This window comes from Diadema setosum, chromosome 4 (genome assembly GCF_964275005.1).
Source record: "Diadema setosum chromosome 4, eeDiaSeto1, whole genome shotgun sequence".
In the NCBI taxonomy this organism is placed as follows: domain Eukaryota; kingdom Metazoa; phylum Echinodermata; class Echinoidea; order Diadematoida; family Diadematidae; genus Diadema; species Diadema setosum.
Genome location: NC_092688.1, coordinates 47,396,779 through 47,410,748, shown reverse-complemented (window position 1 = coordinate 47,410,748; position 13,970 = coordinate 47,396,779). Strand labels below are relative to the sequence as shown.

Below are 13,970 nucleotides of genomic sequence, written 5' to 3'. Positions count from 1 at the left end.
GAGAGAAAGAAAGAATGAAGACGCTGACCCTGAAGAAAGTCAAAGTGGAAGTATGCGGTTAGAAATTTAAGGTAATTTTGCCCCAGCTCGTTTGTGCCTTGATCTTTGATCTTGAGGCATGACGTATGAAAGTAAAAGTAGTCCTAAAATTTGTCTTACCCTGCATCGATTCCTCCAAACCTTGGATAGGTGGTGCCCTTTGTCCCGGGCGAGCTAGGAAATAGGAATTCCGTGAGATTAAGGGGCGTAGGAAAAGATGACTGCTCTTTCGGACTCCGGCAATTAACAGAAAATAAACCAGGATAACTGGATATTTTACGTCATTACTTAATCTTAGGAATATCGCAAGAACTGTACTTATTGTTCATCAGGTTGACACCTGCTACGACACACAAAAAAAGAAAGAAAGATAAAATGACAAAATTCTTGTATTCCTTCATAACGATGAATTCATCATTATCATTCTTCGTCATCATGGTAGATAATTATTCCCAGAGCGATATTGTACTTCATTATAGTTCGCATCCGCAGTAGGAAGCACATAAGATAACACTTTGCCATTGAAATCACTAGTGTACATGTAATTAGAGAAATCATTCATTCCTTGATGAAATTTTCATATCAGTATCATTGAATTAAAAAATGGAAGAAAAAAATGTCAGTAGTACTATTAGTATTAGGTAAGATATCCTCTAATTGATACCTAAAAAGTGGAACTGACAAATCTACCCTAATTCAGCCTTTCAGAACTTCATCGCTTATTGGGTAGGCAAAGCTACAGTGAAGCATATAAAAGAAATCAGAAAAGTTGAATAACCATGTCTTCATGAACCTTTTTTTTTTTGTTAACAAACAAAGAAATAAACGTGACTTACGGAGGAGTACGAAGTGACGTGTAAATATAATAACGATATTTAAAGAATTGGAGTGTAGGTGACTTTGCGATGTTAAGTGAACATGTCGAAGAAAGTGTTTAGCATTTTAATCAGGCAACAAACTAGATTTCACCATCAAAGCTTGTATTTATAAGCGGTATAGTGTATCTATCACAGTGTGTTCATGTAAGACTTGTATGCATAAGTCGATCGTAAAGTGCTTGATATCGATAGAAAGAGATTTTTAGCTGGAATTGCAATCGCTATGACGTCCACAGATAGTTCCCATAGTAGATTGTTAATGCCTGTGATTGCCATTCTGTCGTGTCTGCATCATATAGGTATACATTTGTGGAATAAAAAGAAATTTTATGTAGGATATTCACGTCAATGTATAACTGTCCTGATTTTGCGATGGAATGTACATTGCTGCTAAATGCAAATAAGTGACAAGGCTCGCACCAAATATTATAGAGTTCAACTTTATAGTGGATTAACGTAGAGATAGGAATGTAAGTGGCATTTTAAGAGATTTTTTTTTACATTTTTATTGCAGTCAATTCAGTGATGCAATGTAGTTTAAGCTTAACAGACTATAGCCTACTTTGTTTGACATTCCACGTAGTTAAACCATGCTAGAAATGACCACGTAATTATTTATGAAAATGAATTATCGTGGCGGCAATGCATCATTGGCAAGTTGATAGTGGTGATGAAGAATTCTATGCAAATGAGTTTATGAAATAAGTGCCTCCAAGGTAAATATTGGAGCTATTTTTTATTTCAGTCCTAGCTTTGCTGCTTTTGTTTTTTCTTCCTTCTGACTTCCTGTCTTACAGACAAGTGCAGGTTCTACACTCTTGCTTCGAGATATATCAAAGATTTTGCCATTTTCGTTATTCAGTGTTCCTGTCTTCATTCTCCTATTTCATGAGACAGACTGATTATGATGTATAGTATTGACATTGTGTCATAGTGTGAATTTTGGCGATCAGTAAAGGTATAAATGGAAACAGATCCCAATTACTGGAAAAAAAAAAAAAAACCTGATTGTCAGGATGTTGTAAAAATGTATATACCACATGAAATGATTATATTACAAATAGCCGCGACATGGACAAGACTTATAGTCCTTGTAGGATACCAAGACACCGAGACTGATAATTGTTCTTCTTTTTAACTATTTGTTTGTAATGACATTGTTAAATTTGTAGATATTCGATTCAGTGTGTATGTTTAACGTCTTGTCATTATCATATTGTTTACTTCAAGTTTTACTTTGCAGTTTTGGTTTCATGTAATGTTTGATATTTTGTAGTATTTCAAGTTACGTGCAGTGATTTTTTTTTTATGAAATCTTTGTTGGACAATGGTATTGTCCGTCCGTTTTGATACAACAGTGATGAATTGATTTATGATGTATTTATGATGGTGATTGCTGAAATTTAATAAAGAAATTCAAGACGGTCATTGTGTCTGGTCTAAAAGGGTGGAAGACGATCCATTTTGAAAGCAACAGATCTTCAAGTGGTAATTGACTATCCAATTCCATTTTCCCGTGGAAAAAAAGAAGAATATTTGGATGATCCGTATGGCCTAAACTGAAGTAGTGAATGTTTGTGTCATTATACTCAGCTGTAGCAAAAAAAAAAAGTCGATGGTGAAATACATGGTGTCCGTTAAACTGAAACCATCCGTGTATTCTAAAGCTAAACATGTCCTTTAAATGTTGAATATGAAATGTAATCTGTGGACGCGCGTGACGTCATAATTTGTCGACAAAATGGTCATCTGTGGAAGGAAGTCTGACTTCTGAATGTTCGTCCTCGTTTTCGTGACTTAAAATATTTTCCCGTGAGCATTGTCTGAAATAAATATGCTGGCAAATGATAACTCAATGCCATTGTGTCAGTCGTTTTTTTTTTTCTAGGTGTCCTCATGGTGACACACATGTGTTAATATGAAGAGCATCATATATTTGTATGATATAGATAGATAGATATAGATATATAGATAATACATTGATGTATATATATGTATACACTGTATAATATATATATATATATATATATATATATATATATATATATATTGAAACAAGGAGGGAAAAACTGACCAGAAACAATTGTAATAATAAATAGCGAAAACTTTGAGCAAAGAAAATGGGTTTTCATCGGGATTCGAACCCGAGACCTCCGGATTACTAGACCGGTGCTCTACCGACTGAGCTATTGAAAGCCCTAGATCGGTGTTCGTCCCAAACCCTTAATTCTCTTTGCTCGTGTGGTCAGAAGCTATAGTGTGTGCATGTGTGCCACACACACACACACACATTAACCTGACATAAACCCAAATGATGTAAATCAACTTTGGAATAAATGTGAGGGATCGCCGAAGCGATGCAGCTTTTTTGTAATATATTTTGAAACAAGGAAGGAAAAACTGACCAGAAACAATTGTAATAATAAATAGCGAAAACTTTGAGCAAAGAAAATGGGTTTTCATCGGGATTCGAACCCGAGACCTCCGGATTACTAGACCGGTGCTCTACCGACTGAGCTATTGAAAGCCCTAGATCGGTGTTCGTCCCAAACCCTTAATTCTCTTTGCTCGTGTGGTCTAGTAATCCGGAGGTCTCGGGTTCGAATCCCGATGAAAACCCATTTTCTTTGCTCAAAGTTTTCGCTATTTATTATTACAATTGTTTCTGGTCAGTTTTTCCTTCCTTGTTTCAAAATATATTACAAAAAAGCTGCATCGCTTCGGCGATCCCTCACATTTATTCCAAAGTTGATTTACATCATTTGGGTTTATGTCAGGTTAATGTGTGTGTGTGTGTGTGGCACACATGCACACACTATAGCTTCTGACCACACGAGCAAAGAGAATTAAGGGTTTGGGACGAACACCGATCTAGGGCTTTCAATAGCTCAGTCGGTAGAGCACCGGTCTAGTAATCCGGAGGTCTCGGGTTCGAATCCCGATGAAAACCCATTTTCTTTGCTCAAAGTTTTCGCTCTTTATATATATATATATATATATATATATATATATATATATATATATATATATATATATAGATTGATAGAAATGATGATGAAGTAGGGAAGTAATGCATTTTAGTCCAACAGTGCTATCTATTAATAATGATGATAGCTATAATGAATAGCATTGATGGACTAAAATGCATAACCACGCTACTTCGTCATGTTTTCTGTACTGTTACCAACACACGGACTACAAACATAATTATATACACCGGTGTATATGTGTGTATGTATATATATATATATATATATGTATATATATATATATATATATATATATATGTGCGTGTGTGTGTGTGTGTGTGTGTGTGTGTGTGTGTGTGTGTGTGTACGGACCCAGCTTTAGGGAGACACTATGTGGCCATAATTACTACATCAATAAGACACTCGACTCGACCAGACAATTTGTATCTCCTTAATGTTTTCAACTATTTTATCCCGTTCTCCTATACTTGCTTATAAGTACACATTTCCCACACAGTGTCTTCTTAAAGCTGGATTCAGAGTTTTATAATGATGTACACCGTGTTTGTGAGTATTGGCCTTACATAGACAGGTGTTCATATTACTCCACGTGTTTATGTGCGTGAGTCTGTAAACAAGATCTCACACCTGAGGAAAATTAGAATCTCTCACAGATATGTTTATGACACACAGTAAAGCAGATATGTAAATTCCTTGAAATTTTCAAGGTGAGTATGATGCAAGTTTCAATGTCCACCGTCAGAAATTTTCTTTAGGCCAATTAGGCACTCAAACTCGATCTGTCCTGAAAACGGAACATTCAGATAATTTTGCTCAGTTCCTCCTAGAACAATCCTAGAGTGAATACCAAACAGTCCTACAATCGGGTTTACCATGCAAGGGACACCGTGCCACCCTCACCATTCTAAAACCAAATTTCAAACCTCACATATTTTCACGATCTTGTAGTATAGTGTTTAAAACAAAACTGGGGGTGTCTTCTTTTAGTCAATCCATATTTTCCGTTCCACCACAATTTCTTTAAAAGACATTCTCTTACTGTTGTCGTTGGGTTTTTCCTTCTTGATATTTCTGCGTGTGCTGTCGAAGACTGAAGTCGAACTGATAGAAAGCGTTTGTAAAGATGTTCATCTTTAGGTACCTTCCCTAACTGATTGTCATCAAACTGCAATTCCCTATCCTTTAATGGGTAATGGAACATTGAGGTATCGTGGATTAGACCCCTGACTTTCAAACGGAAGTCCCGAGTTCGAGTCCTTCTTAGCCTTGGACGAGATGTTTTTGCCCACTTTGTCCCTCTCCACTCAGGTATGATTAGGAATATTTAAGTACCCGGCAACTCTACGATTATAGAAGGGGCAGGTTCCCTCCGGTAGATCAGTGGTAACACTAAAGGAGCTGCCCTGGTTTGAATAAGACCATATTGCATTATCATAGCAATAAAATACGTCATGTTCGTTTGCTTTAGTTCATGTTATGTTAGTATCTTTGTGAAAGGAGGAAGAAACCCTTCTTGTTCCACGGTGACTTTTGTGATGTTGCCCCCTCTCAGTAGAAGTTCAACTTAGGTCGAATTAAGCTGAGCTGGTATCGAGCCGTCGAGGACGGTTTGATTTTGCTACAACACGCATTTCCCATAGACACTTGCCCGAGTATACTTGGGACTCGTTCTCAACGGAGAGGGAATTTTACTGGTAAGCAATGTGCTTTGCGCAACATGCCTCGTAGGGTGGAATGCTATTTCAATCATGTCTTGTTTTTCAGCCTTGGTGTCTTCCTGTCTCCATGCCATTACATTCTCCTTGGTTACGAGTGGCTGGTCACGTGATTAGTCAAGACGCGCCAAAAGAAATCATCTGATGAAGGGGAGACATCATGTTCGTGCATGGGGAAATCGTTTGGCTGTGTTGTGATCAAAATTTAATGGAAAAGAATAGGGCAGCGACGCGGGAAGAAAATAACATCGTGGTAGTTATGACACGCTTTCGCCAACATAGAAAATAAAACAAACATAATAGATAGGGCGAGCAAAGGAGACAGCGTGAGCTAGAGAGAAAGATAGAGAGATGGAGGGGGGGGGGGAGCTGATAGGTTGATAAATTTTGGAGCACGAAAGGGACGCAATAACAACATTTTTTATTTATTTATTTTTTTTTTACATTTGAGAAAATCGCTTATCACATACTGCAATTAAAGTGATTATTATTATTTTTTTTTTGTACATGTGAGAAAATCGCTCATCACATACCGCGATTAAAATCAAAATGGTTAGCAATTATTGTAATTTGCAATAATTGCAGTTTTATGATTATGAGTCAGGAAGCAATCTATCAGCTGGGAACATTTACGTTGTTGCTATGGTAACCGCAATTCTTTCGGCTTAAATATCAATTGCAAATAGCTATATTATGAAATAACAATGATATCTACCGATCCTAACCGTGAAGCATTTTTGACCATGTCACTTTGTCCTGTATGCTGTAACAACTTGAAAGGCGACAACTTGTTGGAGAGAAAGGTTGGCAGATTGAGATGGAGATCACAACAAGCTACTATTCAAAGAGAATGGAAGAATTACAGCAAAATCTCATCACATTGCTTACCATGCTTACGGTCATAGGATTTGGAGCGGAGTTAGTAACATCTCGACTCGACATTATTGACTTAAGTATGATAATGGTAAAGAGCTAAGGACACTTGACTCATTGGGTAGAGATTGACAACGATTTTCACTCAGCATTTTCTTTGATATTAACAATATTTTATTGGCAGTATACAATATTATCACTTGACTACATGAATTTATTTCTTTCCATGTAGCAAAGAATATAGTAAAGACTAAAATCAGTTGAACTAATTATCTATAGTAATAATAATATTCTAGTCGTGTATGAAGCAATTTTGATAGTGGCAGTTGTATATGTTTGTCTTTTTTTTTCTGGTGTATAGATACAAAACGCAGTAGTAAACATCGTCGTTAGCCTCGTTAGTTCTAGCCTTCGTCAAAGGCCCTCTAGCTTTTTTTATAACAATTGCAAAAGAAGCGTCAAGCCACCAGCTACGGCGGCAAACCTCAGCGCTCGGCTTCGGCTCTCTGCGTTAGTAGTCGGCGCTATCAACAACAGCGTGAGGGTCTTTGAAAAGGACTATATTCGTTCATAATTATTATAATAGACGATGTTTCAACACTTGGAATGACAGCCTTTACAGCATTTCACACACAAATAGAGTGCCCCATGCCATAAGGTCATTATTAATCTCACATCCTTTTTATTTATTGTGCACAGAGTAACGACTGTCATATTGACCGCATTGCAACAAATTAATAGTGAAGAGAAATGACATGGCTATGAATGATATGGTTGTCATTCTGTAAAACGTGCAAGGACCAAAATGATGATAAATTATCTTTGATTTTGTTCTATGTTGATCGGTTTGACATGGTCATAAAAGGTCTAAGAGAGTCAATAGACACTTCTTGGCATACACAATGTTAAACTGAGTGCAACTCGTCGCACAAAGTGGCGACTTTGGATGACTGTTCACACAAAAGCATACAAGAAGAGTACATCCTAGCGCTTTCTGCTTTTTGGTATGGCAGAAGGCAGCAGTGTGAACGGACCCATTTATTTGGAGGTGTCAATTTGGCCGGTGACAATCTATTTGTGTATGTGCATGTATAAGTGTTTGTGTCTAGGTTTTCGTGTGTGTTTGTTGTTTGTGTGTGTGATGTGTGCATGTGCATTAGTGTGCCACAAGAAGGTAGAAAAGAGATGTTAGGTATTTTGCAGCAAGATTGATTTCATACCATGTTACAAGCATGTAATAGGCAGCTATGATTACCCTGCACTACTTTGACGAACATAATCAATTGCATAGTTACGGTGATTTGAGACATTCACAGTACATTTAGGTGCACCTAATCCTGATCTGTGACGTCTGTATAACATTCTGTATCTACGTTTGTTATCTTGCCACTCACTGCATGGACGACACATACCATGCATACACAGAAAAGCTTGACAGTAATCCGCATACAAAATTTTTACAATTACTAGTACGCGGAGAGAGTGCATATTCAGGAGTTGTAAAATCAACTCTAAAGCCTACGTCTTAGCACCACGTAACAATGTTGATTGGAGTCAAAGGAACGTATGAATAACATTGGAAAGTGATTGTTATTTTTTTAATAGAAAGTAAAACAAAGCAAGAGCGAAACGAAACAACAAAAAGTCATGATGTAGTACGTGAACCGATTTCAGCAGTACGGAGCTCTCGATTTCAGGGTGCCACCGGATGGGGGCGCTAAACGGGAAAAAAAAAAACCCGAATCAAATGGGACGGTATTGGCTTGAGTGCCGAGCTATACACTGTCATGCACCACAATTGATTCTACAGTAAACTGGTTATTAAACATATCTATTAACATTATTGTATTCACGACGAACATTTGAGGTACTTTACTGGCTAATGGTATAAACGTAACAGACAAACAAACAAAAAAAAAAAAATCTGCAGTGATTTATACCTACAGCATGAATATGGAGACTCTGTCTGGTCAGGATATGAGAATTTTGCAACACGATACATGTATTATCATGATATTATAACAATACAAGGCGGGTACATGTAGGCCTACATGTATTACCATTGCTAGTCTCATTCTGAGACATTTCATATTTCATTGACTTATGATTTATCCCAACGACATCGACGGCTCTCGTTATGAATAAGCCAGTTCGAAGTTAAATTCTGCGCATGCGCGGATAAAGTTCATATGAAAAACAAACAAATTAACAAACAAACGACATAATGACACGTAGAGCTGTAAAGAGTAATATCATTGACAGCACCAGAGCAGTTTCTTTACGTTGCAGAGAAAGAACATTCAAAACATTCAAGGAGAGAATAAGCTATGGAATAGTAATAAGAAGATTGGGTTGTTTATCGAGTAACAATCGAGTCATAACCCAATTCAAAACAGCCCCAAGGATTCGGTGCAAATTGTGTCTGCATCCCAATGCTATAGTTTGACTTTATCACGTTACAAATCGAGGTATTTCAATGTAGCAACTTATTTGGGTGTGGTTTGAAACAAAGCTTAATATATTCCTCTTTTAGTGAGGCTATTTCAGATTCGCGAAAAATGGATATAAATATGCGATTCAACGGGGAAACAATAATAAATCGAAATTGATCGACATGTTTTTCTCTGTTTGTGTTTTTCCTTGTTTTTTCTCTACCTTACAAAAAAGCATATTATTACGAGAGACTGTCGTAAAAACTTCGAAATTAACTTGCTATAATCTTCAGTAAAGTAAGGTCGGGAACCATGCGAACCACAGATTACCTACCACAACATAAACTTGTCTCACTTCTTTACGACCTCTTCAACATAATAATTATTTCTGTAAATCTGCTATTTCCTTATTATCATTTCTATTTACTGCTGATAAATAATAGTCCCTTTCAGCGGTCGAATATCTACATCGTATCCAAAGTATACAAAGTTGGAAAATTAACAATTCTATCTACAATTTCAAGAATCGTTGTTTATGTATATACATATTCATAATATAACTGTATATTCCTGAAACTAGAAATGTGAGAATTTTTATCCTAATCTGTACATGAGCAGGAGACATTAAAGGGAAGGATCCCCCTCTGGATGAGAGATCATACTTCCACTGTACTTGAGCGTCTGTCATCGTACTTCAGGTTGTCGTTTCCTGTCGAGTGCCGCTGCTGTACCGCCATCTCGCGTTGCATTCGCAGCAGCATCTCCTGCATTCGTTTCAGTTCGGCGTCCTTCTGTTCGAGCATTCGGTCCTTTTCGGCAACCTCGTCGAAGACTCCAGAGTCTCGCTTGAGCTTGCTGTTTCAGAGAAGGAATATGTCGCAGAAGACGACGTTAGAAAGGGAAATAGCCAAAAGTGAAGTTAAGCAAGTCCATGCGAGTTACGGCCTTTTGTAACACGTGTGATCATAATTTTGCATCAAATATGAATTGGTCAAATCATTTCACTGAATATCAATTAATTGACAGATCTGGGTTGCAACGCACATGTCTGTCACACGGCAGTAGAAACGTTGCAATCCGAGGGAGATCAACGCCTTGATCAGGTAACATTAAAACGATGTTCAACTTCATCTTCATCGATAACAAGGACAAAATAAAACAAACAGACCAGTGACAATTTTGGTTTGTCTGTCCGTCTGTTTGTCTGCATGTTTGCTTTGTCCGCCATTCGTCGACAGGTTAACGTGCCGGATGTTTTTTTTATTTTTTTTCCACACTGTCTATCACCAATTCTACTGTTTGTTCGAAGGAAGTCTGCAGCACTTTAATGTCTATCGAGGGACTGTATAAGAACTCATTGGTGTAACTATCAATATAAAAGGTTAAAAACAACAGAAAGACTCGAGAACAAATCAATTAGTCACATAAATTATAACGTCAAACGTTGGCTGACTATAGCTGACTACTTATGGCAGAGTAGAGAAGATGGTTAGTGTAATGAAGACATACTATTTTAAGTTTGATGTTAATGATCTACAGAAGCAAAACTCCAATATGATGAGATATAGAAGAGACATTGACATAACAATGGTCGGATATCAAAATGTATTGAATGCATATATTCATATATATCCGTAGTAATATTTTATAGGTATATATTCATACTCTGATTAGATATATATTTTATAATGGATAATGCTACAGGCTGGCTTATCTTTCCGCCATCTTTGTGATAACGTAACGTTTGTCAAGCAGCAAATATCGCATGCTTTTGCAGCAACAAAACAGCACGTGTGATGTTTATTTTCTACAATAGCATGTTTCAAAATAAGAGCTTGATCATGTTGGTTCTTTTCTATTCGATTCGAGCTGCAGAGATTCACAAATGCACTAAGAATTGCTACACTGAAACTAAAACCTTTTTTTTTTTAAACTCAACTACTGAACGCATGTTTTGATAAAGAGAATGGAGGAAAAATGTGCCAAATATCCCGGAGGAGAAAGAGTTGTTCAATCCACCAAAACACAAACCAGAATACTTGGGAAGTTGAAATAGATGCAAAGAGATGATGGTTATAGGATAGTAACAGGATCCAATGAGTCTAAACACAACGAAAAACATTTGATGGAGTCTATCGACTTTACTCCTTCTTATCATCGATCGATATACATTTCATATACATTGATAATACATTAATTATCTCTTTCTTACGCGCATATCATCTTCTACCTCTATGTTCAGAATTTTAACCCTTCTTTTCTTCACTCTTCTTTTATTTTGCCGCTGGCCACAATCTCTTTCCGTTTTCTCATTTGTTGGCCAAAATACAAACAACCTCCTCCCACTTACAAGATTACATGATAGATAAATCCTCATGAATTTATAGGTAACAGGTTGGAACCATGTGAATGAATGATTTTATATAAATAGATAGCCTTCTAATCATTACTTAATATGTAGGTAAATTGTTGAGGTAGTAACATGACCTTGCGGTACAATTCTATATAAGTCGTATGAGTTTTGTACAAGATAAAAGACATTTCAAAGGCTATAACACTACAATGTACATACGTAGAATGGTTACAGGGTAAGCAGATTTCATTTGTTTGATGAGCTAGAATATCTCACCAGTATTATCTACGTGCAGGCTCATTGATAATAGTTAATTACATGTAGTATGCATTTCACTATAAATGAAATAATGTAATACAGTAAGTTTATAACGAAAGAAAGGATGCAAAGCTAGACAGTAAGCTTCATAATTAAATCTATTTTTTTTATGCATTTAGCCAAAACTAAATGATGTAAAAAGAATGGTGTAATCTGATTGATTTTATGCTTAACCTGTAAATCCAGTAGTTGTGACCTTTACCCATAAATGAAGAACTTTTTGACTATCGTAAAGATTATAATGGCTTTTTAAAAAAAAAATCTAGTTCTTCACTGGCTTGTTAATCAAAAAAAAAGTCATTGATAGAACTATTCGAAACTATTTTTTTTTCAACGAATTTTATATTGTGATGTTTCTCGTCTGGCTGCCGACCAAACGTAGACAGAAAAAAAAAAAGAAATCTTGACACATATTGTATAGAGGCGATAAAATGAAATACTAATCGTGAGTGTATAATACTGGTATGATCTAGGTAAGATAGTGTGGACAAGACAGTATGATAACACACGTATTTATTGATAGTGAGAGTTGTAGAAATACTAAGAGTAAAATGTACACACACAGAAGAGGTAAAACATAACGACGCAGCAACGAAAAGACAAACAGATATAGACAAGGATTAACATACAATGCTAGAAAAATATCGTCAATAGCAAAAATGAAAAGATAAATACCTTTCCTCGTCACTGCAATGCGAAAATCATGAAATATAAATTCTGGTTACTTTGGGAAATTTATTCTTTTTCCTGAACTTTTTTCTTCTGTATAACGAGCGCTTAAAACATTATCCACAAGAAAAATGGCATGAAAACTTTGCTGGGATAAAAAAAAAAAAAATAGATATACATATATTGTCCTGCACTATGTAACGACAAGTGGGAAGAAAGTTTCATTGCTATCGATATTAGATTAAATATCAATCCAGAAACCCTGATGTGTTTGTACAATTTCTGTCCCAGAAAAAGATATATATATATTTAAAGGGAAAAGTAACTTAAAAATATCTTCAAGGTTTCTTCTTTATCAGGTTCTAAAAAACCGAAGTAACGAAATCATCTCGGTTACATAATACTGTGTATCTTTATATGAGTGTATTTGTAGTAATTATACATACATACTTCAAAGACAACAGATCACTTAAATTTCAGTTCACTTGATTAATCAAGATCAATATACCTTTTATACTCAAGGATGTTAATTAAATTTGACAAAACTTTTTTCAGTGTCTTAACTATCTTCAAACACTGCAGACAATAAAAACTTATGAAATACCGGTGAATTCTATACTATAAAGTTCTTAATGCTCTCATGTGTAATAGCTTATCTATTCACATTTCATCGTTCCTTTGCACTCATTCTATGTTTTTTTTTATTGATGTACTTCTATAAATCATTAATTTTCACTTAATTTCTTTCTTTATTCTTCTATTAATTTTCTCCTGATTCGCAAGTTCATTATTCACTTTATTTCCTTACATTTTCACTTTATATGGAGTTGGTTTGAAGAAGTTTTTTTGAATGTATGAATATAATGATGAATACATGAATATTTGAATTAATTAGTAAGTCCCTAATGACCCACCTCCTTTCCCTGACTGGGAGGTGACCGCCTCGCTGAATCCTGCTCAGTCTGTAGTTCTCGTAATGTACATCACGTGTCACATCCTTTAGATCCTGCATGTGCGTCCTGTATGGTGGCCAAAAAGAGTCCAGAATGCATGACATCTAATTTTGTAGACTGTACCAGCATTGATGTGTCGAGGCAAAGAAATTTTGCGTGTAGTGCAATTATGCAAGTAGGTAATTTCGTTACGACGATTGTCCTGCAAGACTTTCAATAGTTCATTTCAAACTGTTCACTGTTGGCGCATATTGTCAGTCTTTATGCTAATTCCAAAAGCTCAACTTCATTATGCCGAGCCTTCTTATATCATAAATAAATTGCTGGTAATAATCCTACACGGTTTACCTTTCAAATGTACATCTAACATGTCTAAATACTTTGTGTTTTTGCTAACTCCATGAAGATCTAAATCTGGTTCAAAACTCAGTATAGTTCCAACTGTCTATACCTGTTAATGGAAATGATATTTTTTATCTTTGTTGCTGCTCTACACCTGGTATGTCTTCGTAACTATGATGTCCTTCCATGATTTAATGTAACGCATGTTATATTTTTATTCCTTTATACCTGGTTTCTTCAAAGCGACTCAGCTTACCTGATGAGCATGTTCCTGAGTTTGACGAAGTCACAATGCTTGGGATTTTCGACTGCACAGAAATGAAACAAAATAGACAGAGTACAGTGAGATAGATGTGGAAAAAATGACGTAACAGTCTGAATCAATGTTTGACTTCTTGTACACTCTAT

At 36.0% G+C, this 13,970-nt stretch overlaps 1 protein-coding gene across 1 annotated transcript in view; it reads right to left on the bottom strand.

Annotated features, from left to right (window-relative positions):
* Positions 1 to 8,764: 8,764 nt before the first annotated feature.
* The window catches only part of LOC140227370 (septin-2-like), a 63,693-nt gene continuing 58,487 nt past the window's right edge, over positions 8,765 to 13,970 (bottom strand). The window contains exons 11-13 of the mRNA XM_072307782.1: positions 13,819 to 13,870; positions 13,182 to 13,286; positions 8,765 to 9,782 (exon numbers count right to left, since the gene is read on the bottom strand). Of these exons, the coding sequence (XP_072163883.1) occupies positions 9,584 to 9,782; positions 13,182 to 13,286; positions 13,819 to 13,870 (356 nt within the window). The 3' untranslated portion in view covers positions 8,765 to 9,583. The remainder of the gene's footprint in view (positions 9,783 to 13,181; positions 13,287 to 13,818; positions 13,871 to 13,970) is intronic.